This window comes from Prionailurus viverrinus, chromosome F2, assembly GCF_022837055.1.
Source record: "Prionailurus viverrinus isolate Anna chromosome F2, UM_Priviv_1.0, whole genome shotgun sequence".
Classification (NCBI taxonomy): Eukaryota; Metazoa; Chordata; class Mammalia; order Carnivora; family Felidae; genus Prionailurus; species Prionailurus viverrinus.
Genome location: NC_062578.1, coordinates 75,946,242 through 75,973,280, shown reverse-complemented (window position 1 = coordinate 75,973,280; position 27,039 = coordinate 75,946,242). Strand labels below are relative to the sequence as shown.

General features: G+C 56.0%; 1 protein-coding gene across 5 annotated transcripts in view; it reads left to right on the top strand.

Moving 5' to 3' along the window:
- Nucleotides 1-19,821, top strand: part of ZFAT (zinc finger and AT-hook domain containing) — a 286,570-nt gene extending 266,749 nt beyond the window's left edge. For all 5 annotated transcript variants that reach the window (XM_047841895.1, XM_047841893.1, XM_047841894.1 and 2 more), the window contains one exon: nucleotides 18,901-19,821. In XM_047841895.1, the coding sequence (XP_047697851.1) occupies nucleotides 18,901-19,140 (240 nt within the window). In that variant the 3' untranslated portion in view covers nucleotides 19,141-19,821. The remainder of the gene's footprint in view (nucleotides 1-18,900) is intronic.
- The last annotated feature ends 7,218 nt before the right edge of the window (nucleotides 19,822-27,039 follow it).

The window sequence follows — 27,039 nt, the reverse complement described above, 5'->3', positions numbered from 1 at the left end:
TGACAAATCATAGTTTCCAGGTTTTTCCATTCAGTCACAGAACCCAAGCAGTGAATCTGCTCTGAGCATTCCTGCCATTTGATGATCAGAGGAACCCCTTGTCCTCTCTGATACTGTCACTGACCCTGGGCATGGCCTCAGAGCCTGGTCCCCAGGCCAGCACGTGCACCACACCCCTTTCTTCCATGTTTCTGAATAGTAAGGAGACTTTATAATCACTCAGCATTTTCCTTTTAAGAAGGTCAGGATGACTGAACAGGTGGTTTTTATGATATGGGTCTTTTTGAGTTTAAAAAAAAAAGCGTGTTGCTTATTACTGTTGAGGGTGACCCCTAGACAGCAGTTGGGGAGGGTGGGTGCATTGCGGGGCATCACCCTCTGGGGCGGGGGGGTATCTGTCTGGGAAAGGACCTCTGAGCTGCAGGTGGAGTGGATGTGTATTATTCATTCATCTGTTTGCTTTTAAAATCCAGAAGCCTTTCAGGGTCCATGTGGTATTTGTGGCCTGTCTGGAGCATTTCCCTGCACCCAGGGACTGACCTGTCACAGGGTTAGTCCAGGCAAGGCTGTCCAGGGGGCATGCACTTTGCCAAGCTCGCTTCTCTGTGACTCAGTTACCATTTCTGCTGAGATTTGATGAAAAAGCACGTTGTATTAGTGTTGTCCCGAGAAACAGAACCAATGGTGTGTGTATGTGTGTATGTGGGTGCGTGTGCACGCGTGTATATCTGCATGTATACAGAGACTAATTATAAGGAATTGGCTCACCAGGTATGGAGGCTGACAGGTCCCAAGATGTACTCTCTGTAAGGTGGAGCCCCAGGCGCTGACAGTGTAGTTCACCTGCGTCTGAAGGCCGGGGCACCAGGAGAACTGATGTTCCAGTCTGAAAGCCAGGAAGCTCAAAACCTGGGAAGAGCTGGAGTCCAAAGGCAGGGAGAAAACCCAGTGTTCAATCTCCAGGGTAAGCAGGCAGGAGAAATTTTCTCCTTCAAGGAGAGCCAGCCTTTTGGCTGTGTCCAGGCTTTGGCTGATTGGGTGAGGCCCACTCACACTAGGAGGGCAGTCTGCTTTACTTAGTCCTTTACTTTAAATGTTTTTGTTTTTTTCTTTTTTCCTTTGCAGGTTTTTACTTAAATTCTAGTTAGTATACAGTGCAGTATCGGTTTCAGGAGTAGAATTCAGTGATTCGTCACTTACATACAACACCCAGTGCTCATCCCAACCAGTGTCCTCCTTAATCCCCGTCATCCATCTCGCCCTCCCCCCCCCCACCTCCCTCCATCAACCCTCAGTTTGTTTTCTCTGGTTAAGAGTCTCTCGTGGTTTGTTTCCCTCTCTTCTGTTCCTCTTCCCTTTCCCATATGTTTATCTGTTTGTTTCATAAATTCCACATACGAGTGAAATCATATGCTAGTTGTCTTTCTCCTACTGACTTATTTCAATTATCGTAATACACTCTAGCTCCATCCAAGTCGTTGCAAACGGCAAGATTTTCTTGTTTTTGATGGCCGAGTAATACTCCGTTGTATGTGTATATCCCATCTTCTTTATCCGTTGCCCAGTCTCCATAGTTTGGCCATTGTTGATAGTGTCGCTATAAACATCAGGGTACATGGACCCCTTCGGATCTGTAGTTTTGTATCCTGTGGGTAAATACCTAATAATGCAGTTGCTGGATTGTAGGGTAGTTCTATTTTTAATTTTTTGAGGAACCGCCATACTGTTCTCCAGAGAGACTGCACCAGTTTGCATTCCCACCAACCGTGCACGAGGGTTCCCCTTTCTCCACATCCTCACCAACACCTGTTGTTTCCTGTGTTGTTAATTTTAGCTATTCTGACAGGTATGAGGTGGTATCTCATTGTGGTTTTGATTTATATTTCCCTGATGATGAGTGATGTTGAGCATCTTTTCATGTGTCTGTCAGGTATCTGGATGTCTTCTTTGGAAAAGTGTCTATCCATGTCTTATGCCCATTTCTTCGCTGGATTATTTGTTTTTTGGGTGCTGTGTTTGGTAAATCCTTTATAGATTTTGGATACCAGCCCTTTATAGGATATGTCATTTGCAAATATCTTCTCCCGTTCCGTCGGTTGCCTTTAGTTTTGTTGATTGTTTCCTTCACTGTGCAGAAGCTTTTTATCTTGATGAAGTCTCAATAGTTCATTTTTCTTTTTGTTTCCCTTTCCTCCGGCAGAGTGTCTAGTAAGAAGTTGCTGCAGCAGAGGTCAGAGAGGTTGCTGCCTGTATTCTCCTCTAGATTTTGATGGTTTCCTGTCTCACATTTAGGTCTTTCATCCATTTTGAATTTATTTTTGTGTATAGTATAAGAAAATGGTCCAGTTTCATTCTTCTGCATGTTGCTGTCCAGTTTTCCCAACACATTTGTTGAAGAGATTATCTTTTTGTTTGTTTGTTTGTTTATTTTTGAGAGAGAGAGAGAGAGAGTGAGTGAGTGAGTGGGGTAGGGGCAGAGAGACAGAGAGAGAGGAAGACACAGAATCTGAAGCAGGCTCCAGACTCCGAGCTGTCAGCACAGAGCCCAACGCGGGGCTCGAACTCACGAACTGTGAGATCATGACCTGAGCCGAAGTTGGATGCCCAATTGACTGAGCCACCCAGGTGCCCCGAAGAGACTGTCTTTTTTCCGTAGGATATTCTTTCCTGCTTTGTTGAAGATTAGTTGACCAAATAGTTGTGGGTCCTTTACATTAAATGTTAATTTTATCCATAAACACCTTCACACAAACCATCGAGAATAATGTTTGACCAAATATCTGGGCATCTGGTGACCCAGTGTAGTTGACGCATGAAATTAACCATCACACATGTCTGTGTGCATTTCACAGTGTCAGCCGAAGGTCATTGTTTGCTCCAGGCAGTTATTTAGTGAAATACCCAGTTGTCACAGAAATGACTTTGATTTACAGATTTCAGAGAGTTTGGGCAGCTTCCGGAAAGCATACATATTTTGGTAGATGTACATGTCTCTCACAGTTGATGTTTCAGTTCAAGGCTCAGGAATGAGCTCCCATCCTGCAGATTCTTGAGGGGGTCACAGTTGAGGAGAGGCCAGCAGAACCACACCAGCCCCAGGGTGGGGGTCATCGACTGAACATAAATATTCTACCTCAGTTGCCAGGTCAAGAGCAATTAGATCGTTGTTACTGTACCTCTGCCCGCTGAGTGACTATTTCACTGGTGACTGTGATTAGCAATACTCTGTTGGCAGGGCCCGATCTGTCCACACCGTGCATCTTGCTTACAGCTAAGGAGTCACGCTCCCAGATCAGGGGTGGTGCACCCACTCGTTATTCCTGGTTCTCTACAACCCTAGAGTTGCCACTCTTCTGTTCACGATTTTCCCTGGATGTGCTGGGCGCTTCCCAGCTGTCAGCCAGGGCCCCCGCGGCAGGGAGCAGCTGAAAGGAGCAATTAATAAGACGGTCTCTGACCTGCAGGCACCCTGCCTACTTCCCTCATGCAGACCCTCCGCTGGCACGGTGCAGAATTACGCTGCCACCTTCTTGTTCAGAATCCCAAATGCTCTTACCACATGCTTTCACTGCTGATTTGAAAAACAAACAAACAAAAGCAGAAATCCCATATTTGCCCAAAGCAACCCATCTTCTGCCAGCTGCTTTCCCACGCCCTTTGCCATCTCTTGGCGGGTCACCTGTGGCGGATGGAGCCAGAGGGTGAAGTTGATGTGTTAGTCTGGGGGAGAGGGGCGCGCAGAGCCCCCCTGGGCTCGGTGTGCAGCGCTCAGTCTGAGAGGCAGTTTTGGTAGCAGTTCGGGGGGTAGTACGTGTGTTGGTTGCCAGCCAACGCTAGAGTTGTTGCTTGTTGTTTGCAGTTCATTATTTTTGCAAGGAAACGCAGTCCATGTCTATGGCTGACCACGTATACCATTTGCCTGCTTGCGAGAAAGTGCAGGTGCAGCCTGTCCTGTTTTTAATTGAAGGCCCTGAGTCATCCGGTCTCCTGATGCCCTTTTGTGCTGTCCGTGTGTCCAAGGGCATCTGGTAGGAGACGCTGTTCTGCAGAAGGTGCTTCTCAAGCGCAGCCGTGGCTGGGAGAAGCCTCACGCCGTGCGATCCTGCTGGAAGGAGAGCTCGGAGTGGGCCGCCTCCTCTGGGGGTGGATGTTGAGCGTTTCATGATACTTGTGGCAAAATAAGGGGGACAGGGATCTGGAAGGTGACTTGTGTGAGGCTTCAAACTCTGTTTTCAGTGTTCTTTTAAAACAGTCACTGCATTCTATTAATATGATTGTTCAACTGCACGGCAAGAGACCTGGCGGCAGAATCGCATTGGCCTGGAGACTCTTGCAATCCTTAAGAGGTCAGAGAAGATCCTGGCCATCTGCGTTGTCATAAAGCTGGACCGAGTCGAGATCTGTCCCCTTATCCCGCCCACAAAAGGGACCAGGAGAAGCCCTTTCTGTTTTGTTTTCCACTTAAGTTCAAATAACTGGTGAGTTGATGGACTTTTCTTGTTCCCGCAGGAGGTACTTTTTAACTCATGCGGTGAGCAGACCTGTCCCTGACTCCCAGCACCACCCACAGCGTGGCAATAACAGGAGCGCCTCTCACGCTTCCTCTCTGTTCTCCTCTCCCCTCCGGGACCCCCTTTGTCTTCAGAGCACTTGCCTGAGTGCGGGAGACATCACGATTGCAGCGTTTCCTCTTACACCACGATAAAACACTGGCGTCTTCAGTTCTGTTGTTTATTCTCCTTTGCCATTGTGGTGGTTTTGCCATGGTTGTCGTTCGTCTTTCCAGAAGATTGGGAAAAGGCATACATGACTTTAAAAGAGCTGATAGTATGTGCAGCTGCTCGCGTGTTCTGTTCCTCCTCGCGTGGTGGGAATGTCCTGTGTGTCCCGTGCCTCCTGGAAGGGCCCACGCAGGGGAGTCATGGGTCTTTTGCAGGCGACCGAATGCATTGCATGTTGCAGGGGCCGAGGGCATATGTGTGACTGCTTCCCAACTCTTGGCGGGGGCTGGTGGGGGAGGGTCTAACACCGGCCTCTCTGTTAGGGCCCTGATGGATGCCTGCAATCCAGATAGACATCTCCTTTTATTCCCAGTCCTTTTGAGCTTTATAGAAGCACGAAGTTCACTGATGACTTTCTCTGTTTTCCCCTTACCGTATCCCGTACTATGAGAACGGGTTGGTTGCCAGCTACACGTCTTGGGTAGTGAGGTTTGGCTCTCGCCTAAAGAACTTTATGGTACCATTTATTTGATCCTGGGGCCCTGCCAGTTTTAATTCTGTCAGGCTCCTAATTATACACACAGGTAGCCTCTTCCAATGCTTTTGGACTTACGGTTCCTTCTAGAATGTTGTTCTACCGCTGCTGCAGGGCGACCTTCACGATGTCGATCCAGATTCAAAACATTCATTCAGGGTCTTGGCAGTGGGTTATGCTCCCTTGTCACCTAATGCCAACTCCTGTCCTTTGTGAGCCTTCCTTAGTGCTCCCTTGCCCTGTGAATCTTTATCTTTGTTTTAAATAAAACTTCCTTCAGAGACCTCGGTGTCTGCTGTGATTTCGGGAGGATGACTTGAAGAATTGCATCCTTGTTCCCACCTCTCTTATTACTTGCTGAGCTCCTTCATCCCCTGGCAGTGATGGAAAATTCCACTTCTTTGCGAGATTTTAAAGTAAAAATCAGTGCCATGATCTCTCTGTGGCCATGTGGGAAATTGTCTGAAAAAATAGAGGATAAAGGTTTCCCGATCTCATTCCGGCCCTCTTGTTCATATAAAGCATCTTTCGCTAGCCTGGGGATGTCAGTCTGTTGAACTTTTCTCCTCTTTTCTCTCCCTTTTCCCTGAGCCCTGATTTTCCTACCGTTGGGCCCCCGGAAGCTGTGGCTTGGCTGGTACTGTTTGCAGAATCCCACTTTGAGTTTCAGTATTGTTGGGTTTTCTCACTGCTCCTGGGGGCCTGTTTCCTGATCCACAGCCTGGGCTGGGGCAGGTGGGTTTCATCGGCCTCCTCCTGTCTCTGCAGCTCGCCCCGCAACAGCCCTGATAGGAGGGAGCCACAGCCGTGGGCCCCATCTGAAGGATATGTGCTCTTGGCCTTCCTTGAGTTTGCCCCGGGGCAGGGCTGCGGCCAGCTGGTTCCACTTTGCATCCCCCCCTCCCCCCCAGGAGCAGTCCCCTCTGTCCTGCTCTGAGGAGTTCCCCTAACCCAGCGCTGGGGACTCCACAGCCCTCCCTCCCCATCCCCGTTAGCTTCCCTAGCCGTGAATGCCCACTCTCCACTCCAGTGCTCAGCCCGAAACCAGGGGGTCCTCACGTGTCACCCCCACGTGTGATTGTCAGCATGTCCTCCCCTTGCTGTGGCATCTGCCCCCACAACACACCTCACGTGTCCCCGTGTCCAACAGCCGCCCGCTCCATCTAGGCAGCTGCTACTCCAGACGTGGTCTCTGGACCAGTGGCATCAGTCTCAGGGAGCTTGTTAGAAGCTCAGAGTGTCTGGCTGCACCCCAGACCCCCCAAGTCAGGCGGCACGTAGCACCGTCCCTGGTCCCCACTGATTTGTGTGCGTGGCCGAGTCCGAGAAGCTCTGCTCTAAACTGTTGGTCTCCCCACCCTGGTTTACAGACCTTCTCTTCACTGATGTCCTTACCTTCCCTCCTGCTGCTCTAAGGATTCCAGCACCCCTCACTTAAAACCCTCCGGTAACTTAGAAAGTGTTCAGTAAACTGGGAATAGGACTTCCCCACAGCAGTCTGGCGCCCCTGCCTCCCTCTGCCCCCTGCTTATAGTGCGTCCGCCCGCTGGGCGACCTGCTGGTCCTCTTTTCGCACCTTCGCGCCCTCTGCCCAGAATGGTCACTCATCACCAGCCTTTACGGGGCTCACTTCTGTCGCGCGGGGTCAGCTGCAGGGCCACGCTCTCCGTCAGGCCCGCTCTCGAGCTCTCCGGGCCACGTCGGGCCTTCTCCGGAACCCGTGGATGGGATGAGCGGTCCTCCTCGGGCTGTGTCATTAGGTGGTGCAGTTGACCTTGACATCGGAAGAGTAGCCAGGTCGGGCCGTGTCTAGTCCGTGAGCCCTTGAAAGCAGAGAACTTCCTCACCTGGTGGCAGACGTCGGCGAGATGAGAAGCAGAAGCATTTGTGTCTTTGTGTCTTCAGCCACTTCGCTTGTGGTCATCTCTTGGGCAGAAATCGGAAGCGAGCCCAGCCACCGAACCCAGATGAGAAGCGGAGCACCCCTTTGTTACCGTCAGGCAGGCCGGCCGCACCGTGCGGGCCTCTGGGCAGAGTGGAGGCCTGGAGGCTTTGGGGGCCTTCTTGCTTCCGGGTCCACGCCCACCCCTGCTATTTGTAACTGCAAGGAAGTGGCCATCCTGCTCTGCCCACAGCGGCCGTGGGAAGCGGGAGGGCTGGGGGAAACGGCTTCCTGGGGGCAGACGCTCGCAGAGGAAGCCCAGCCTGTGGGCTTGTCAGGGGCCGTCACCTGCATCTGTGGGCAGAACGGGGGCCTCCTCCCCAGTCAGGACAGTAGGAAGGGGTAGGACACGGGCTGAGTCAAAGCTCTCTGTCCTCCGGCAGCGGAGGAAATGGGAGGAGGTGGGATGGGGGTGTGCCCCTCTCACGAGTGTCCTTGGGCCCTTGTCACAGACCACACCCTAGTGTGCCTGGACTCACCTCTGCCTTCCCCATCAAATGGGGGCTCGCTGAGAGTGGGGTTTGCTCTCCTTCTTCTGTGGGGTCTCCAGCTCTTAGCTTGGGGCCTGCCGTGTTTGGAGGCTTCCCTCGTGCCCGGCATCAGGAATCGAGGATCGGATGGCACGCATCTGAGCCGGGCGGGCTCGGGCTCCCTTCGCCGTGGGCTGCAGCTGCCGTGGGTGCCCAGCCCGGGGAGCTGCAGGCCTCCCTAGACACACAGCACGGTCACCCCAGGCCATGTCAAGTAGGTGGAGAAGGAGCCCGTGGCACAGCCGGGAAGGGAGCAAGTGCCTAAAAGGGAGTCAGCCTATGTGGGCTTGAACTCACATCCGTCACCTAACGGTATGTGACCCGGAACAAAGCACTTCTCTTTGTTTTTTTGTTTGTTTGTTTGTTTTGTATTTTAGAAAGAGAGAGTGAGCAGGTAGGGGAGGGGCAGACAGAGAGGCAGAGAGAGAATCCCAAGCAGGCTCCACACTCAGCCCGGAGCCCAGAGCAGGATTTGATCCCTCAACCCTGGGATCATGATGTGAGCTGAGATCAAGAATCGGACCCTCAATGGACTGAGCCACCCAGGCGCCCCAAGCACTTTTCCTCTTTGAACTTGTTTCCTTATCTGTAAAATGGACAGTAATAGAACCTACTGCGTGGGGCTAACGTACAGATTGCGTGATTATGCAAATGAAGCAGCTAGCAGTGCCTGGCTCGTGATTAAGTCCTCAATAAATCTTAGCTGCTGCCATAGGAGTGACATAGCTCCTTGTCCCCTTTCTGTGCCTGTGGAATTCAGCCATAGCAGTTTCTGCTTCTGGAAGTTTCTGTTCAGCAAACAGGTACTAACACAGCTATCCAGGGCCTGCGCTTGGCGTTAGGAGTCCCAGGGTTTCATAGGAGAGTTTGTTGCTTGGTCCAGACAGATAAACGGGTAGTTGCATCGTGTAGATTAACATCGAGTCTGTCAGGTCAGCACTGAAAAAGGCCGGGGGCTGCAAGGGTGGTCACTTGGGGTGATTTTGAGAAAAGTCCACGAGGGTGGAGGACTTCTCTCCTGAGCAGCGTGCCGAGGAAAATGTTCTCAGAGTGCAGCACGGGGGCTTCGGTGAGAAGAATGACCCTGAGAGCTGCCGTCTGTGGACGGGTTCCCAGGCAGGGGTGAGGCTTGTAGGGAGAAACATGTCTCCCGTGCGAGGTGCCCTACGGGGCTGCACAGCCCCCCCCCCGCCAGCACCTGGCACTAAACAGAAGTTCAGTACCTGTGTGCTTAAAGGCCAAGGAAGTAAAGCATTATGGACAATAAACTTGTCTAAATAGCAAAAGATATTCCTAGCCAGTAAGAAGCTGTTTCCAGCTTCTTTCTGTTTCCAGACTCCTTCCTCCTTCCCTGTCACGGTGCATGTGCTCTGCTTCTGTTTGAGTTCAGCTTTAAAAATATCTCCTGAATAATTCCGTTCAGATGGGTATCGAGCACCTGCTGTAAGCCAGCTGCCATGTGGGCACGGTCTACAAGGGGGACGTGGCGGGGCAGTGGGGTCAGGGCATCAGATACCTGCCCTTGGAGGGGAGGGCACCTGCTGGCGGTCATGAGCACCGCGTGTGACCACCTGCCCTGCACCAGCCCCGTCATCACTCCTCACATGTGCGAAGAGAGACCACTCTGTCCACCCCATTCTACCACAGTTTCCAAGACAAGGATTCTTTCTTCCTCAGTTGATTGTTGAGACCACACTGAACTGCTCTTGGACTCTTGAGAAATTCGAGACACATCAGATGTCTTAGCCCTTTTTGCTGCCCGAGCATCTGTCTCTAACCCCCCTCCACCGGCTGAGTGAATTTGGCCCACACGCAAACCTTCTTACCCTTGTTCTGTGATGGACGCAGGGCCAGTAGGGGGGCGTCTTTCTGTTTCCAGACATCTCTCACAGCGAAGGGAGTTGGCCCCTCCCTTCTGCGCAGACCGGCCCTCGGGACCCTGTGGACAAGTCTGCTCCATGCAGGAGGGCTCACCAGGCCCTGGGGTCTAGGAACCAGGCTGCCGTGTTGACCGGCCAGACCCCACAGCACCCCCAAGCGCCGGGACTTGATTGGGGATGGCAGTGACCGCCTGTAGTGAGCAGTCTTTATAACCTGGGCTTTGGACTGTTTATAGGATCAATATTTTCAGAAAAGAAAGAGTACTGTCTATTTACAACCAAGAGAAAAGTAGGGCGGAGGGGAGGCATTATGCAGTCTCCCCAGGAAGGATGAGTCACGGCCTTGCTCACTTGCTGGGCGTTTTGTCCTTTTTGAAAGGCTTTAAATCTTCATTGATGCACGAAATGGTTTCTCCCTGCCTGTGAATATCTTTTGATGTTTCTACAAGTTCCTTGCTCGTAATATCCTTATTTCGGTCCTGTATATACATACATATTTCTAGAGTTGGAAATTTACGATACTTTTTTAACAAACCACATTCATTTATACCTCTTCTTTCCTCTATAAATTTGGTATGGTATTTACCATCCTCCCTTTGTTTCTGACATTTACAGCACCACACCTAATCGACGGCAAACGTGCTCGCTTGCTAACCTTGGGACATGGGTCTGCCAGCCCCACCTGTAAGCTCTCGCTCGGTTATACGTTCAGCAGTGGGTGAAACCCTAATTACTGGGAAAAATGAGGCTCCTTCCTCAGAGCTTAAACATACGCAGGGGACTGTTTCACCTACAAGAACAGACTGCAGTGTTATCACTCTTGTCGTTTGGTTGTATTGGGATCATTCCTGTTGTTTGCTTGTATTTGGATCTCTATCTGCAGCCCTCTCTTACCTTGCCGTGAAATCTGCGAATTCCTGCGGCAGAAGGGACCCTGGAAAGGTGTTCGCAGTCTGGGTATCCCATAGTGTTCAGGACCAGGGCCCTGTCCTTCAGGAAACCTCCTGCTCTGCCCCCAGAGGTCCAGGATGAGTGCCCCGCCTGCCTCCTTCCCCTAAACAGAGCGCAAACCCGCGGGTACTAGCCCTGGCTCTGTAATGAAAGGTCTCCTTTAATGCCACACGATGTGGCCTAAAGCACAGGGGCTACGGTGAGTACCCTTGGTGACCTCATGCATTTGGAGACACAGGCTTCTAAGGGGCCTCTGCCGCGGTCGCAGGTGACTCCTCTTCATGACTGGCACCATCTGACTGTGGCACCTGCACGGTCTCAGCTCTGCTGTCTTTGGTGGGTTCTGAGCAAGGGTAGCACATTTCTTAAGAGTTCTCCTCTGCATTCATTTTTCTCAGTGATTCATCCAAGAAGGAGGCACTCACTGTTTACTGTCTGCCAGGTGTGATGGGGGCCAGTGCTGGGCATGCTAGCTCAGGGCGCGGGGGGCTCCCGGGATGACAGGGCATAGACCCGATTCTCAAAGGAAAGGGGGTGGGGTGGGTGTGCAGGCAAGCAGGGCAGCAAGGACAGGAGTTCAGGGGCAGGAAAGAACACGTGTGTGGTCAGGGTGCAGAGCCGAGCATGGGGGAGGCAGGGACCGGGGCGGGAAGATTCTTGTCCCTCCCACTGGGGGGCTGGGCTTCATCCGCAAGGCTACCACCCAGTAGTAGACGGAGGCAGTTAGAAGGACTGTAGGCCTTGGAGGGTCTCACCTGGCCTCGCCTTCCAGAATCCCCTGTTACTGGCTGTGGGATCTCAATAGCATCAGGTCAGGAGTGTGGGAACACTCTGTAAACTGGCGGGGGGGGTGGGGTGGAGGGGCTGCCCGCAAGGTCACAGGGCGAAGGGACGGTGGTGCAAGGAAGCAAGTGGTGTCGGAAGATGCAGACTGAGGAGGTATGAAAAGGAAGGTGGGGAAGGACAGAGAAGTGGCGCAGCGTGAGTTTAGGCTCCTCTGTGTGGCAGCCTTTCTGCCCCCGTGCCCATGCTCGTGTGCACGTGCACACACAACCACACACACACATGCCCACACTCATACATACACATGTGCTTGTACATGCATGCACAGACGTATGCATACCAACGCCCACATGCTCACGTACACACACACACACACACACACACTTACGACACACCTCCAGTTTGCCTCCTTGTGGCAGTCCAGCTGTTGTTCTGGGTTCTTCGTGTCTCCCATGCCTGGCCTCATTCCGCCTGCCCATCACGGGCGATCATTCCATTCTGTGAGTCGATGCTCTGGACGGTGGCTCTGCCCTCCCGATGGCGTCTGAGTCCTGTCTGCCTCCCCTGCACCACCGTGGGCCGGTGGTGAGGCCGGCTCTCGGCCGGTCCTGAGAATGACCGAGGCACCAACAGGAGGAGAGTGGGTGGGGCTCCCCCGTTCATTTCCTGGCCTGCAGCCCTGGGGGTCTCCCTTTCAACGGCTGTGCCCCCGGAGACTCAGTGTAATAAATAGGAACTTGGTTCAGCATATGGGGACGTGGATGGAGGTGTGAAGGAGGCCTGAAGCCATCTCCCTGCAGCGGCAGAGGTGACCGAGGGCTTTCTTCCCCCTGAAAACGTGAAGGAAGATCCCTGTCATGGAGACATTCAGACCAGAATCTCCCACGTGAAGGTGTTTAGTATTTTCCCCACACCCGCCGGGGGCAGTAAGCTTGTGGGACAGCGATGGCATGTGGGCCGCATCCTGATGGAGGTGCTTTGGTGCGATTTTCATTCCAAAGGGTTATGAAGCGAATAGACACTAAAGCAATGCCAGCCCGACAGGTATGGTTCTGAACTCTTTTCATTCTAGGGCCAGCAGAGGTTTTAAACCTACCTTTGGTTACTCATCGTTTATTTCTGAGCTTGGAGCCAAGTTTAAGTAAGGCGCTAGGTTTCGACGGAGCCCGACTGTTGCCTGGAAATTCCGGTGCCCGCCAGGACTGAAATTGCAGAGGTCTGATTGAGCTTCTGAGGGGTTTTGTGGGCTGGAGCCCCTCCGCACGAGCTCATGGCCGACTCGGGCACCAGGAAGTTATCCACGCTGTTCTGAAAGCTCTGGGTGGGAGGCGTGATGCACGCGTGTTGTGTATTATAATCCGCCAGCCGTGTTTAGAAATGGTGTGTTTAAATACCCAGCTAGTAACAGCTTTCCCTTTTTTCTCACTGCTGCTTCTGTGGGATTCAGCCGTGAGGCACAGCTCTTTCTTCCCTTCATTGGCCTTTGTTTGTCATATGATGTCCTTGAAAGTCTCTGGGCTCTTCTGGTGCCCCGGGGGCGTTGTGGTCGGTGCGGTGCATGGCACAGGACGGCGTGTGCTGGGCACGTGTTCCAGGGCACGGAAGGCTGTGCACAGAGGTGACGTGCTGTTCCGGGGCAGGCTTCCCCACGGGACACCGCTTTCCCGGACGCCTTCCCGTCTGGCAAGACAGCCGCCTCCACGTACTTCTCCTGGCCAGTGTCAGGGATTCCTGAGGACAAGGTGTCCTTGCCGTCACTGTCCCCCAGGGGCGTTCTTGGGAGCATCTATGTCTGAGGCGTGGGGACACTCTGACAGAGGAGCCCGTCGGTATGTTCTTTTCAAAGCGGAAATGGAGCTGTGAAAATGGATGATGCCAGGGTTGGACGTGGGAGGCCAGCGGGAGAACCAGGAAGAGGGGCGGTCCCGAGCCATGGGTGAGGAGCCCCAATCATCTGTCTGCCCGTCAAAGGCGTGGCAGCCCGGGGGGCCGCTGTGTGGCCCGGACCGAAGTATCTCCTGGCCTGGCGTCCAAGCGCGTGGGTGTGGGAGGGGGCAGAGCGCGGGGGCAGAGCCCTGAGAGAGAGCTCTCCGCCTCCCTTGAGCCCCACGCGCCTCTGGAGCTGGGCACTGAATCCTCGAAGGTGTTGTGACAACCGGCCGCTACGGCAGAAGCAAAATCCTTCCCGCGGCATCCGCGCGTGCCCCTCCCCCCGCCCCTGCACAGACTGCTGGGACCGCCCTTGGCGGTGAGCGGCAGCCGAATCCGGGAGCCGCAGAGCTGTTTTCATGTGTGTCCTCACTCTGTTACGTGTCTGCGGTGTTCACCCGTGGCCCGGGCCCCAGGCTAGACGGGCCGACCGTGTTCTCCCAGGAACCACCCCCGCGTCGTGGCCGGTGTGAGGCCACCTCGTGTAGGCTGGAGAGTTTTCAGACCAAGAGTCAGAAGACCTGGGCAGCTTCCTTCCCCTCTGAGCCTGCCCCTCTCCCGTAAAATAAGGGGGTGGACCTTCAGGACTTGCGGAGCCAAAGGGGATCCCTGTGTGGACAGTTTGCCTCTGAGCCTCCCTGTGGTCTGGGAGGGCTCCCGTCAGACAGACACCAGGGCCAGCAGTGGCCTGGCCTGGGGGTGGTGGCAGCTCCAAGCTGTTCTCTCTGCGATGGCTTCCAGGTTCTACCCCCGGATAGTTCTGTAGGTGGCACCGGCGCCCCCCGTGTGTCCGCTCAGACCGTGGTGCCGGGCTGGGACGCGGGAGCCCGTCCCTGCTCTCCAGAAGCTGCGGGCACATCGGGGAGATCTGTGCAGGACGGGCTGTGATACAGAGCCGGGTGAGGGCTCTGCACAGGCTCCGTATGGCGCGTGTGAGCACAGGGAACCCCTCTCCCTTGAGGGCTCCCCCAGCTGGGGCCGCTTTTCGAACGTTGGGAATGAGAACGGACAACCTGCCCGTAACGGTTTTTACAGAGAAAAGCGGACGGGGGACCAGGAGCAAAGGGAGCACACAGGGCAGGCAGGGGGATAGGGAGAAAGCGAGACAGTGGGGCAGCTGGGCTGCTGGCCCACCCCATCCCCATCAGCGCTTGCCCTCGAGCGGATGAGGGGGCTGGCGGCCACAGGAGCACTGGGCCTCGGCGGGAAGAGCGTCCTTGGCAGGAGTAGAGCCCAGCAGACAGCCAGCTGGTGTAGATCCTAGAGCTGCAGAACTCGGAGCCTGACTTAGTGAGTAATTTGTACAGTCCCGTGGGTTAAGCTTTTCTATTAAGCTATCTCTGCTGCTAATAATTTAGCTGGAAGATGTGTTAGATACGGAATTGGGGAAACCCATCTCAGGGGATAATGACATTGTGAAGCCATATTATGTCTACCGTGGGGAACAATTTTAAGCCTGCGCTAATAGTTGAAGCTACGAGAGATGATTCTGAATGGAGGAAATGGTTGAGGGCTCTATGGGCAGCTGTAAGGCCTTTGGGTTGTGGAAGGTAATCATGTAACCCGATTGATCGGTGACACGGAATCCCATTAGTCGCTGTCACACCACACCAGCCGAGGAAGGTCTCTGGCCAGGGGGGGTCACCCAGACCGAGGTCCAGCTCTTGCTGCCTTCCAGCTGTTTGACCCCCGGTGAGTCACTGGGCTACTGAAGATTTCATTCAGAAAGGCCCCAGCACGAGGCACTGTGCGTCCAGGGCCGGCCAGCTGGACGCCGGGCCCCATGGGACGCGGAAGGTCCACGGTTTGCACGAACATGAAATGTGGGACGTGGAGAGTGGAGAGGGGCTCCCTCCGCTGTGTTCCGTTCCTGGATCAGCTGTAGGTCAATGACAGCTGGGCTGGCAGGGCCCCTGGCTCACAAAGGCTCCTGAAAACATTAACACTGCCCTGCAGCAGACCCAGGCAGGCTTCGGGAACCGTGGCCGTCGTGAGTTAGGTTTCGGGACTCGGTAAGGTGATGGAGCAGCGGCACGCGGACCCTCTTACGCCTGTGCCCCCCCCAGAAGGACGCTCTTTGCAGGACTCCTGCAAAAGTCACATTTACCTTCGTCGCCATCTCTCTCCCTGGTGAATTAAGCCCGAAAGCCCGTGTTGGGAAGGTGTACTGTGTGCTCTCACCATTAGCAGTGGATGGAGTGAATGGTGATTGTGTCGCACAAAACCCTGGAGCTGAAAACTGAAGAAACAAAACAGAAACAGGAAGGAAAAAGGGTTGTCTTTGGACAGACTTCATCCTTCGAGAAGACGATACAAACAAATGCACGTATACATGTAAAGGGACAGTGAGACAAGTGTAACACTCAGGGAGTCTTGACCTCTCACGTTAGGCAAGTTTTGATTGGTGGGGTTTCATAGATGGGGTGATGCTGGCCCTTCTTGGAAGACTGTTCGTGCCTTCCTTTGTAAAACGAAGTCTTAGTCCCTCAGCTGAGGGAAGCCCTTCCGGACCCGACCGTGAACCTCGCTGCCGCTCCTTCCCAGTGCTCTCTCCGTCCTGTGACTTTGGCACGTTGGACAGATGCCCCCGGAGGGCCTCCCACAGGCAGATGGCCCCGTGGCCTGCAACTCAGGGTGGGGCCCGGCGCCTCTGGCTCAGCCGGGAGCAGAGCCTCGATGCAGAGAGGGGTCCAGAGCAGAGGCCGAGGACGGGGAGCCTGGAGTGTGCGAGAGGGCTCAGAACAGAGCCCAGGTGAGGGTGTGGAAGCAGCAAAGAGGGTGTCCCAGTGAGTAAAGCTGAGGTTGGCTCAGCAATGTGGGATGGCGCAGAGCCTTCTGGAAAGGTGAAGACAACTCTGCCTGGTGGGTCTGCTGGTTGGGAGATGCTCACTAGCCCCTCTCTGTCTGCGAAGCCTTTTGCCGCCACCGCAGACAGCACCACCCTCCACGACGCAGCCCCCGGGCCCCCACGCGACGGTAATAAGCACTTGGTTTACCGTTATTCCAAGCACGGCGGCCTCACTTGGTCTCTGCCTGTCTTCCTCCCCACGTCTGTGGGCAGAGGCCGTGTCTGGGTCATCTCGGGACCTGCCCCTCCTCCTGGGCTGGCTCCGGAGAACCCCACTATCATGGACGCGGGAGGCTGCGGCCTACGCGGGGGCAGGGTTCCCCGTGTCCACGGCCCCGGTTGCGGCCCTCGTCAGTACGGGGCCGTCGCGGTGTCCGCGTCGTTCACAGGGACAGGCGTTTTTAGCCAGTGGAAACTCGCTGTTGTGACTGCCTCGCGTCTCCCGTGCCCAGGAGTGTGTGTGTCTCAGAGCTCGTGTGCTGGTTGATCTCAACATTTTTATCGCATCATCCGTTTACCTGAGGTGCAGCAGGCTTACTTGGCACGTGGAAGGTCCCAGGCCCTCAGCACGGATCACCCCGCCCCTGCACCTCTTCCTTTGTGTAGAATTTCCTGACAGTTAAGGGGGAAAAAAGCATTTGTTGTTCCCCTCCTTTCCCCAGCCTTCTGCCAGGCACTCTCTTTCAGTGTGAAATAAATCAATATTTGCTTCTAAAGTCTGGGTGCACAGTACATTTTCCCATTTAAATGAAATGGAAGCAAACACTAAAAGAAAAAAAAAAGAAAAGGTCGTGATTCACTCTAGAAAAACAAATCGGGCTAAATGTGTTAAGAGTTTCCACTCAGGATAGGTCTCTGCTTCTGGTGAATTCTTCCAGTCCGCATTAGCAGTTCCTCCTGATCGTAGCTTCGTGTGGTGCCCTCCCCAGAAAGGCCTTCCCGTTCCTCTAAGTGCAACATAATCGATCCCCCTGTTGACACAGCCCTACCTGCTCACAGGGTACAGTACTGTCACAGGGCCGCAGGGGGACCCCCGGAAGCCACTTGGGTCAGTCCCAGGGGAGCATGGAGTCGTGGTTGTTGCAGACGGACGGGCAGGGAGAAGGTGGCTTCTCTAGACACCAGCTGGGAGAGGAGTCAGGTGCCGTGACTGGGAGCCCCCGGAGGCCACCTGAGCGCACCCGCCTTTCCCGTCAGTCCCTGGAGTCACTGCTTCTTCCACCCGCCCTGCCTGGCGTCCCTCCCCGTTTCTCCTCCAGAGTGTTCCCTGGCCACCGGCCCCTCCCACCCCCCAGGCTCTGCCGGCCCCTCGGCCCCTGTGTCTGCCCCGCTGGGCTGTGGTTTTCCACCGCGCCTGTCACGGCCTCTGGTACCTGGTGGGGCATCGCTCAGCAAATACGTACTCGTGTGTGCCAATCATCCAGCTTGGCCCCGGGGGAGAGCTGTGCCTGGACTCCGCAGCCCCTGCCCGCACGGAGCGCAGCGTGGTCTGGCGGGGTGTGGGAAGAGGACAGAGGTTTGGAGGAGGGGAGGAAGTCACAAGTGACGGACAGGCCGCAGTACCTTTCAGGCAGCCGGTGTTTACGAAAGTCATGTCCGACGAATACTGCGGGTGCCGGAAGGGCCGTGGTGTGGTTAAACACCCACTTCGCGTGTAGAATGTCCTTTATCTTTCCTCCAGCCCCCTGAAGTGGGCATTAGTCCCCTGTTCACAGATGAGAAAACTGAGGGTTGTAGGGTAGGTGTGTGGCCTCACAGCTAATCATGGCGAGCAGCCGTTCGAGCCCCGCTTAGCGCAGGACAAAGGGCCGTGTTGACCAAGGGACTCCTTTGGCCTTGCCGTTCGGACACCAGCCCCTGCCTCACATCCCTGCACACGTCTGAGGACTCCGATTCCCTTAGAGAGCAACCCCATACCCTCCTTCTCTTCCAACCCTTCCCTTATTTTTGCGGCCTCAGGCTCCCAGCTCCTCCTAAACCTTCCCCGTGTTCTTTCAATGACTTTTCTTCCCGAGATCAAAGACGGTTGTTATTTAAAGCAGGCCAGAGCCCGCAGGGTCAGGGACGCTGGGCATCAGCACTACCGGAATTGGCTCTGTCTGGAACCCGCCTGCTTGGAGCTCCGGACAGTGGCCTGGCTGTACAATTCAGGTGCCCTCCACTGACAGATGTCCCCACAGACTCTCCTGCCCAGCCCCGGGGGGCGGGGGCTACCTCCACCGGCCACCTCCCCCGGATAGCTAAGGCATTGGTGTTGGTGGACTGCATCTGGGGGGAATCAGTCTTGCAGGAACATCTCCTTTTTCCCAGTGCGAGACTGATCTGCAGTACAGGGGGCTGGGCTCCCACAGTGTGTGGAAAGCCAGAAAACCCGGGATAAACCTAGGCCCCTTTCTCAGCTCCAAATGGCCCAGCTTTGAATTTCCAGGAGCCGCCCACCCAACCCTCGACACGGTTGCAGTGCATAATCTGTGCGCTGCCCTCCAACCCGCACACCCTTGGCCGCCCCCGCGCCCCTGGGAGGCAGCTTGGCGTCAAGAGAAGAGCCTGGACTTTGGGTGTCAGCTCGGGCTCTGCCACCTGCCGCTGCTGGGGCCTCTGGCCGTGTCGCTCTGCGGCGTGGAGCCTCCCTCTCTTCGTCCATAAAGCAGGGACGGGAGCAAGCGGTGGGGACGAGCTCCTGGAACCTACCAGACGCTCTGTCAACAGTAGTTGTGATTCTGTTGTCGTGGCTCGACCCGGAAGCAGGACCCGTGTGACCTTTCTCTTGCCCTCACACAGGTCACGGACGAGGAGCCCAGCTCCAACCACACGGTCATGATCCAGGAGACCCTCCAGCAGGCCTCCGTGGAGCTGGCTGAGGAGCACCACCTCGTGGTGTCCTCTGACGACGTGGAGGGCATCGAGACGGTGACCGTCTACACTCAGGGCGGGGAGGCCTCGGAGTTCATCGTCTACGTGCAGGAGGCCGTGCAGCCCGTGGAGGAGCAGGCGGTGGGGCCGCAGGCCCAGGAGCTCTAGGGGACACGCGGCGGCTGGACGCCACGGGGCGGGCCTGCCAGGCTCTCCGCGGGACGGCACCCTTGGTGGCTCTCTCCTCCACGGTCCCCGCCCAGGTGGCCAGATGGGGCTCCCCTCGTCCCCCTTTGGGGGGGCAAGGCGACCGGCATCACCAGCAATACAGGACCCCCGTTCCCAGCACAAACACACACACCCCTTCCTCTGCGTCCTCTGCTTCCGGAAAGACTAGGCATCGACTTCCCACACAGCCCACGTCGCATCGCCCCTTTGCTTCGGGATTCATGCAGGGACCCGGTGCCCGTCAGCGTCTGCCCTGAATCACACCCCCAACTCCCTGACCCCGTGCAGGTGCCCAGCCTTCCTCTGGGACCGCTCTGTGGCCTGAATGTTGGGAGGGAGCCAGCGGCACGGAGAAAGTGACCTTCTGGTTTGGAATCCCCTCCCGGGGAAAAGAGGGGAGGGGATCCTGGCTTTATCCGCAAGGTCCTACTCCCCCACGTCCCCAAGTGTCGAGGGCACTTGTTACCGCTTGCGGAAACCACAGTTGAGGACCTCTTGTTCCCGCAACAGGCGGGGTCTTAGCTTACTTCTTAGAATCCTGCTTTTTTTAAAAAAAATGCACTTTTTACTATTCACCTCCCGTTCTATGAGATGTGGTGGGTAGAATAAAAACATTCTCGGCCTGAGGACTCCAGTGTCTCCATTAGCGTGGATGGTCTGTGTCTCCCCCTCTTGTGAATCAGAGTCTTAGGTTTGGGCCCCACCCGGAACCACCCCATCCGAGGTCCAGAGCCCTCAGCTCATAGATGAGGGTGCCCCCCCTCCCTCTAAAACATTTTTATGTTTGCTTTGGGGCCACGGCTGGAGGTGAACGGTCTTGCCTTTTATTTCCCGGGGCCTGGCCCTTGGTTTGCTGCCTCTGAGACGCTGTCTGCCCCTCCTTTCCACCTTATGCTCAGGAGGGGCGACCAATGGACCGAAGGCGTCATGGCACGCTGCTCTTGGAGGTGCAGGCCGGGAGCCGTGATAAATCCCTTCTTGAGCCTCTGCCCTGTGCACAGCATGGTAGGGGCATCGGGGTGAGTCCTCCGGCGGCCTGCCCCGTCCTGGGTCTCTCCACGTCATCACCCACCCTCCAGTTCACGGAGGTCAACGTGTGTTTCCTCTGAGAACCCTTCAAATGAAGTCTTTGGCGTATATAAACGGATGCACCGACACAAAGCGGTAGTTGCTCTGGTTGAAGACAGCGGAGTTCACTGCCCCGCGCACTTGGCCCTCCGTGTTAGGGTCCAGTCATCCCACCCCGGCAAGCCCCGAAGGCGCCTCTTGAGGGAGGTGTAAAGCTGCTGCTCTAAGACCAGGAGGCAGGTGGCCTCTTGCCCTAAGCAAGGAACGGAGTTCAGGGAAGGAAGGACACTCCCCGGTCGGGATGAGTTGGGGAAAGTTCCCAATGGAGGCGGCCTGTGATCAGAGCCTTGCAAGCTAGATAGAGGGAAGGATAACGGTAGAAAGGTAGCACTGAGTCATGCCCGGGATGGGACAGCATGGGGGAGGGCCAGTGACCCTTGGGCAGTCCATCTGGCTGATGGGTGGCTCTAAGGAGAAAAGCAGAAAGATCAACCAGAAGCCAGAACCTAGAAGAACCAGGGATGATGAGACAGGACGGATATTGATTTTATTCAGTGAACCACGGGGACGTGGCAGCTGCGGGTAGCCCCAGGGCGTGGAGGGCAGAGCGCCACTCCAGAAAGGGTGATGTCCGGACACCAGGGTGGGCCATGTTGAGATGCCGGAGCATCCAGATTGGAGGCAGAGTTCCCGGGCTCAAGCCCAGCTCCATCCCTTCCTACTTGAGTGACCTTGACACGTTTCTGTGCCTGGCTGAGTGTTAGTTCACTCCTCTGTGAAATGGGTCTCAGGATAATTGCTAACTGCTAAGATTGCTGAGAGGATTGAGTGGGCAAAGCCCTGGGAGACACTCACAGAGTAGCTGGCCCATACTCTGCACGTATCGGTTACGATTTGTATCGCTAGGCACGGGGGACCAGACCTCAGCGCCCCCCAGACTCTACCGTCTAGTGGGAGAGATGGGACGTGAACACACAACAGGAAAAGACTCACTGAATGTGCTCAGCGCTCCGAGTGAGGCCACAGGGGGGAACCTGCCCTTCCTTGGACCAGAACTGACAGGGACATGGGATGCTGAGGAACAGGTGCCCAGCCATTTAGGGGCACTCAACCGCCCGCACAGCTGTCCACAGAGCTAGAGTCTGGGCGACTTCAGGGCGGGGCCAGTCCTGCATGCTGGTCCCCTCGAAAGTTGGATCTGACTCCTTCTGAGGTGCACGTCCACCATGGGCCTTCTTTGCATCATCATGAAAAAATCTTGTTCTAATTTGCAAACTCCCCATGAAGAGATACCTGTCCTGGCTGGTGTTCAGCATGAGTGCCCTGGGTGCCTGCTGGGTCGTCTGGAGCCCTTGGGCACCGCTAAATACAGATTCGACGGACAAGCGGCTTAGTGTCGTGAGGGCCTTGTGCCTGGGCAGGGAGACAGGCTTTGGTCTGAGTCCGATTTCCACAGTGAGGATTTGTTGTGATGTTGGTTAACCTTTAAGAGTATCGTGTCATCAACGGGATAAATCATTCGCCCCATTTGTCTGGTTTGTTTCAAGGATTTACCGTGATCGCATTGCCGTAATTGCGCATAGTAGGAACACGGCAAATACTTATTTCCCGTTGTTCACGGTGGGTTCCTAGGAGAATCCCATAGCAGCTGGACAGGGTCGCCTCATGTCCCCGCCTATGAGTGGAGCTGAGGTTCACGTGTAGTCGAGTTGCAGAAGCCTGGTGTCCACTGTCTCCCCTCTCCTGGGCCTGTCACGGTGCCTGGCATGCGTTCAGTCACACACTGAGTCTGCACAGGCCAATCAGGTACCTCCAGTGGCCGGGCACTGGGCTGTGAGCTGGGAACACAGCTCAGCAGTGACGCGTCCCAGGCCTCAAGGACTTAGCCCTGGGTCAGAGGGTGGAAGAGTGAGCAGGTGACAGGAAGCCCAAGCAGAAGCATCTGCAGAAGCAGAGCCCAAAGGGGGGCCGTGGAAGACATGGCTGTCACCTCCACCGAGCCCGGGGCCAGGCAGGGTGGAGGCTCACCCGGGAGATGGGAAGTAATGGAGACCTGGAGCCGGTGTGGACTGGCCTAGCCGAGCTCTGCTCTGTGTCCCACCTGTGCCACGCTGTGGTGCAGCTGGAACTTTGGGAGCCTGTGGCATCTGGCTGGTTGAGATGACTCCAGAGGACGGAGGCAGGGACCCCTGAGTGAGGTTAGGACCTTGCTAGGCCTGGAAGGAAGGGGGTGGGGAGAGAAAAGGATGGGTGGGGAGAAGGAAGGGAAGAGTTTTGCTGTTTAGTGCATCCACACCGTATTTTGTACCCACAGACCGTTTCCCTTGGCCGCGGTCTTGAAATCATCCAGCCCTTGGCTCTCTCCCTTTGCAGGGCTGTTCCTGGGGAGGCTTTGCTCATTGCAGATGTTGGGCAGCAGACGGTTTATTTTTGCTTCCCTCCCACCCCCCACCGAATCATGCCAAGGCAGACAGTGGGTGACACCCCACTGTGGCTGCTTGGTGGGGCAGGGCAGGCGGTCGGATCTCTAGAGGCCTTTCCTAGGGAGCTAGTGCTGAGCGTGGGGTGCGTCTGAGTGGTATGCCCAAGTGATGGGTTCCTTAGTTCTGATTATTCCCCCTTGGCTGTTTCCTTGGATACTTCTTGACCCACACTGTATTTTGGGCCAAGAGAAGTGACAACTCGTGCTTGGGAGACTGGGCTCCTGCCTTCCTGTTTTACTGTGTGTCAGGGACCTACTGTGTGCCAGGTACCGCACTAGGCCCTCTGCCCTCCGTCGCTGTATTCGGGTCTCTCCATCCACCTGTGTCTTCGTAAGATTGAACTGCCGACGCTTGAGTGCTCGCTCTGTGCCAGCCTTGTGGATGTTACGAATTCTCACAGCAAGGCGAGAATGGTGCTATCGTTAGAGTTTTACTGATGGGGAATATTAGCACAGAGTGGTTAAGAAACTGGCTGAAGGTCACACAGAAGTAGCAGAGCCAGAATTGGAGCCCCAGCAAGATCCGCGCTGATAACCAAAGTACCCTCGGCCAACTCTTCTGTCCCTTTTACAGCTGAGAAAACAGAGGCTCAGTAAGGAACCCACCTTGGGTGACATCTGAGGGCAGAAAGTGCTGTGGGACTTGAATCCAGTGGGAGTATCCCATTCCATCAGCTACTCTCAGCGGCCTGCTGCCTCTCCTGTTACCTTCCAGCCCTGACACCAGGCAGGCAGAGCAAGGACACGGTGTGGGGGTCAAGGTCAAATTCGGGGAGCGGTGGGGAGGAGACTTAGAGGCAAGAGAGCAAGAGCCCCTCCATGGAGCCCAGGAACCATGTAGCTAGGAGGCAACAGCAGGTCTGAGCTGGAGCCGGCAGAAGACAAGAGCCCCAGGGCCCCCCGAGGTCAGACACAGAGTCGCGATGGGGACCAGCCAAGGGGGGCCTATGATGTTTGGCTGGCCTGGCTCTCGAAGACCCCTGGCCCTGTGCCCGCCCCCCACCCCGGGTGCCCCTTCAGCCGGTCTTGTCCTCCAGGAGCCCTGATGCCAGCCGGCATCTGGGCGGGCTCTCCCTCTGCGGTGGGGACCCGCCCCCCAGGCTGCCATATGTCACCGTAGGGCCAGGCTTTCGAACGAGCAGCAGAAGTCCGGGCATTACATACCTGGGCCTGACTCCACTGCTTAGAGCTTGTGTAACTTGGGAAAGTGATGTCCCCTCGCCGTGGCGCTAGGCCGGCTAGAGAGGGATGGCCGCAGGGTGTGAACAGCTTCCTGCGACAGGACCAGACGTGCCTCCAGTCCACTTAGCACAGCACAGCGCTGCGAGGCGCGGGGGTTCCGGCCCATCCCGTGGACGCAGGTGCCTCGGGGAATGTAGAAAACAGCCCCAGGGGTAGCGAGATTCACGGGGATGACTTTTGTGCTGTGCTTACCACAGCAGTCTGGCGTGGAAGGACGGCTCTGGCCCCTGGAGCCCGTGCTCAGTGACGAGGCGTGGCCTCCCGATGTGGCCGCACAACGTGGCCGGGCCACGGCAAGTTTGACCCACCTTACCTGCTCTGAGTGTCACAGTTTTGAGGAGATGGTGACTCATTTTCTAACCGGTGTCTACAGGGCTAATTTAGCAGATTAATTTTTCTTGTAATAAGGATTTAAAACTCATTAGCTGTTGTCACTGATGATTTTCCCCTTGTTCTTCAGCTCCATGTTTCAAGGCTGGAGGGGAGAAAAAAAAAAATAAAACTCTTTGATGACAAATCCGTCTCCCCCACCCCTTCTAAAATTTCAAAGTGAACTGTCCCATCTCGTCCTTGGACGGAACCCGGCCTCGCACGTCCGTCTCCCCCCGTGATGATAGTTTTAAGGCGGAGGAGGAAATCTTTGGGAATCAATTAAGCAGACGGATACTTGGCTGGAGAAATAAAACAGCGTGCTGGAGGGGGACTTAATTTACCATGCGTCGCAAAATTTTCTAAGTAAATTATTTTCAAGTCAGCTCGGCCCTTCTCTTAGCCATGACGGGGCCACGTTGGCGTTTGATTTAAAAAATTCTAATCTATCACTGTCACTGTTCCTGCTGCAATTTAAGGCTTGGGTGGTTTGTGGTAGATAACGGTTGTTACACTTCCTGCAGGCTAAGAAGGCAGTGACGGTTTTGGGATATTAACTATCACAAAGCAGACAAAAGGGAGAAAGAAGGTCTGTGTAGACAGAACAAGGACGTGTCAGGCCAGAGTCGCCTGTGGCGCCGGCTGCCTCCCCCTGCCTGCGCGCGGCCTTGGTCCCGCCGTTCAGCGCGTCTCTTCCGACTGTCCCAGGACCAGACCCGTAGGTGACGGAGCCGCGTCCCTGCAGCAGCCTCGCCCCCAGGGGGCTCTCGGTGGACCAGGAGAGGCTAATAAGACAGCACTAGGGGTACAGCCCCCCGTGACGGGCGCTTAGGTCCCAAGCACCTACCCAGATACCTGGACGGGAATTGGCCTTGAAACACAGGTTCCGTAGGCCGTGGCGGGAAGCGAGACCACCTGGCTTCTGTCCCTCACGGGTCCCAGCGTGGTGACTGTGTTAGTCTGGTCTGGGGGGCCTCTGAAAACCTCTCAGCTGGCCCTCTGTGAGGAGGAAGTGTGGGTATGTTTTCCGCAGGGTCTGAGGTCACAGTCCTGGGTTGGAGTCACGGGTTCACCGGGTGCGGGCTGGTGTGTCACGTGTTGTCCCCGAGCCCGAGTTCTCTCATCTCTGAAGTGGTTATCGTGGTGGGACGCTCCTCATCCAGCCGCGGGGAGGCTTCCGTACCCTTTTCCTGGCCCACACAAGCATCCGACCAGGGCTAACTACCACGGTCCTTAACGATGGCTGTCATCGTCTTCATTCCGCAATCGCCGTGTTGCAGGCATGGTGTCAGCGGAGCTGGAGGTTGGGCTTGGACCAGAGGAGCCCCAGAGGCTGGGGAGTCCAGGGGAGACTCCCCGGCTTGCAGGGATCAAGAGGGACAGCGATGCAGAGCAGAGACTGCGAGCAGGGCCCAGGGTTCCAAAGCCGAAGGGACTGGAGGGGAGGACAGTCCAGCAGCCCCATTTTATAGATGGGCAGACTGAGGCCCAGAGAGGGAAAGAGACTGCTCCAATTATACAGGACAAGTGAGCCTGTGAAACGCCGAGGGGACATCCTAGGGGGGCTGGGGTCCCCGCTGCACTCCTGGGAAAGGCCTGTCCCCTCTTGCTCTGTGCCCTGACAGCAGCCTAGCCTTTACCGCCTCTGACCTCATCATCAGACCTCCTGTTGGAAGGGGGCGGGGGAGACGCCTGGGTCCTTGCATATCCCTTGCTGTAGGACAAGCCTCTCCCACCTGGGGGTGGGGGGAACCTGAGGGGAGCAGCCACCCGTGAATCTGTGAGAAGAGAGCAGAGAAGACAGGGCGCTGTCAGCTCAGTCCTCTCCGCTGTGATTCAGACACCGGCCGCCCCCAGTGCTGGGAGACCCGACACCCCGTGGAAGGAAGAAGCCCTGAGCCTTGGACACTGCAGAGCTGGGAGTCTGGTCCCGGCCCACCCGTGACCTTGGAGGAGGTCCTGAAGTGTCTCGTTTCTTTGTGGCAAACAGCTTTTCTTGGGATATTTGCAAACCTGAAGTTACTTGCTCCCTCAGTCCTTCCTCGTGCGCACGCCTGGCCTTCCTTGGTAAGTGTCTGCGGTGGGGAGCTCTCGGGGTGGGGGCAGGGTCAAATGGCCATAAACCTGCCGGCGGAGGACACGGGCACCGCGCAGAGCAGACCCCACATCGCCATCCTGGCACGAGAGCCGTTTCTTGGGAAGGTGTGGATGTAGGGGGCAGAGCTGAGAGGTCCTAGGCCTCCCCCCGCCCCAGAAACGCTGATGCGGCAGCCAGCCGCGGACCAAGTGCCTCTGTGGGAGCCTTGGGGCCCGGGCAGGGGGTTGTGAAACCCCGGCGGAGCCCGAGGCCAGGACGGCTGCTCTGGGAAGGCAGGCCGGTGCCTCGGTGCAGGCCCCTGACCGTGGCGTGGCCCCAGCTGCAGACCCAAAGCGGCCCGTGCCCCGTGGACTCAGCTCCGGCCCCCCTTCTCCGTGGCCCTCCCGTCAGTCCCATCTGCCAAGGGACCTGGGAGGACCCACACCAGTCAGTGTCCCCGGTAACGGGCCCAGCACCCGTGGACCTGACTGGGCCCGGCTCCAGCCCTGCTCACCCGGGGTCTCCTCAGCCCAGGGACCCAGCGGGAGCCATGCCTGCCCGTCCCCCAGTAACAGGCCTGCTGACAGGACCTCTCCGCAGA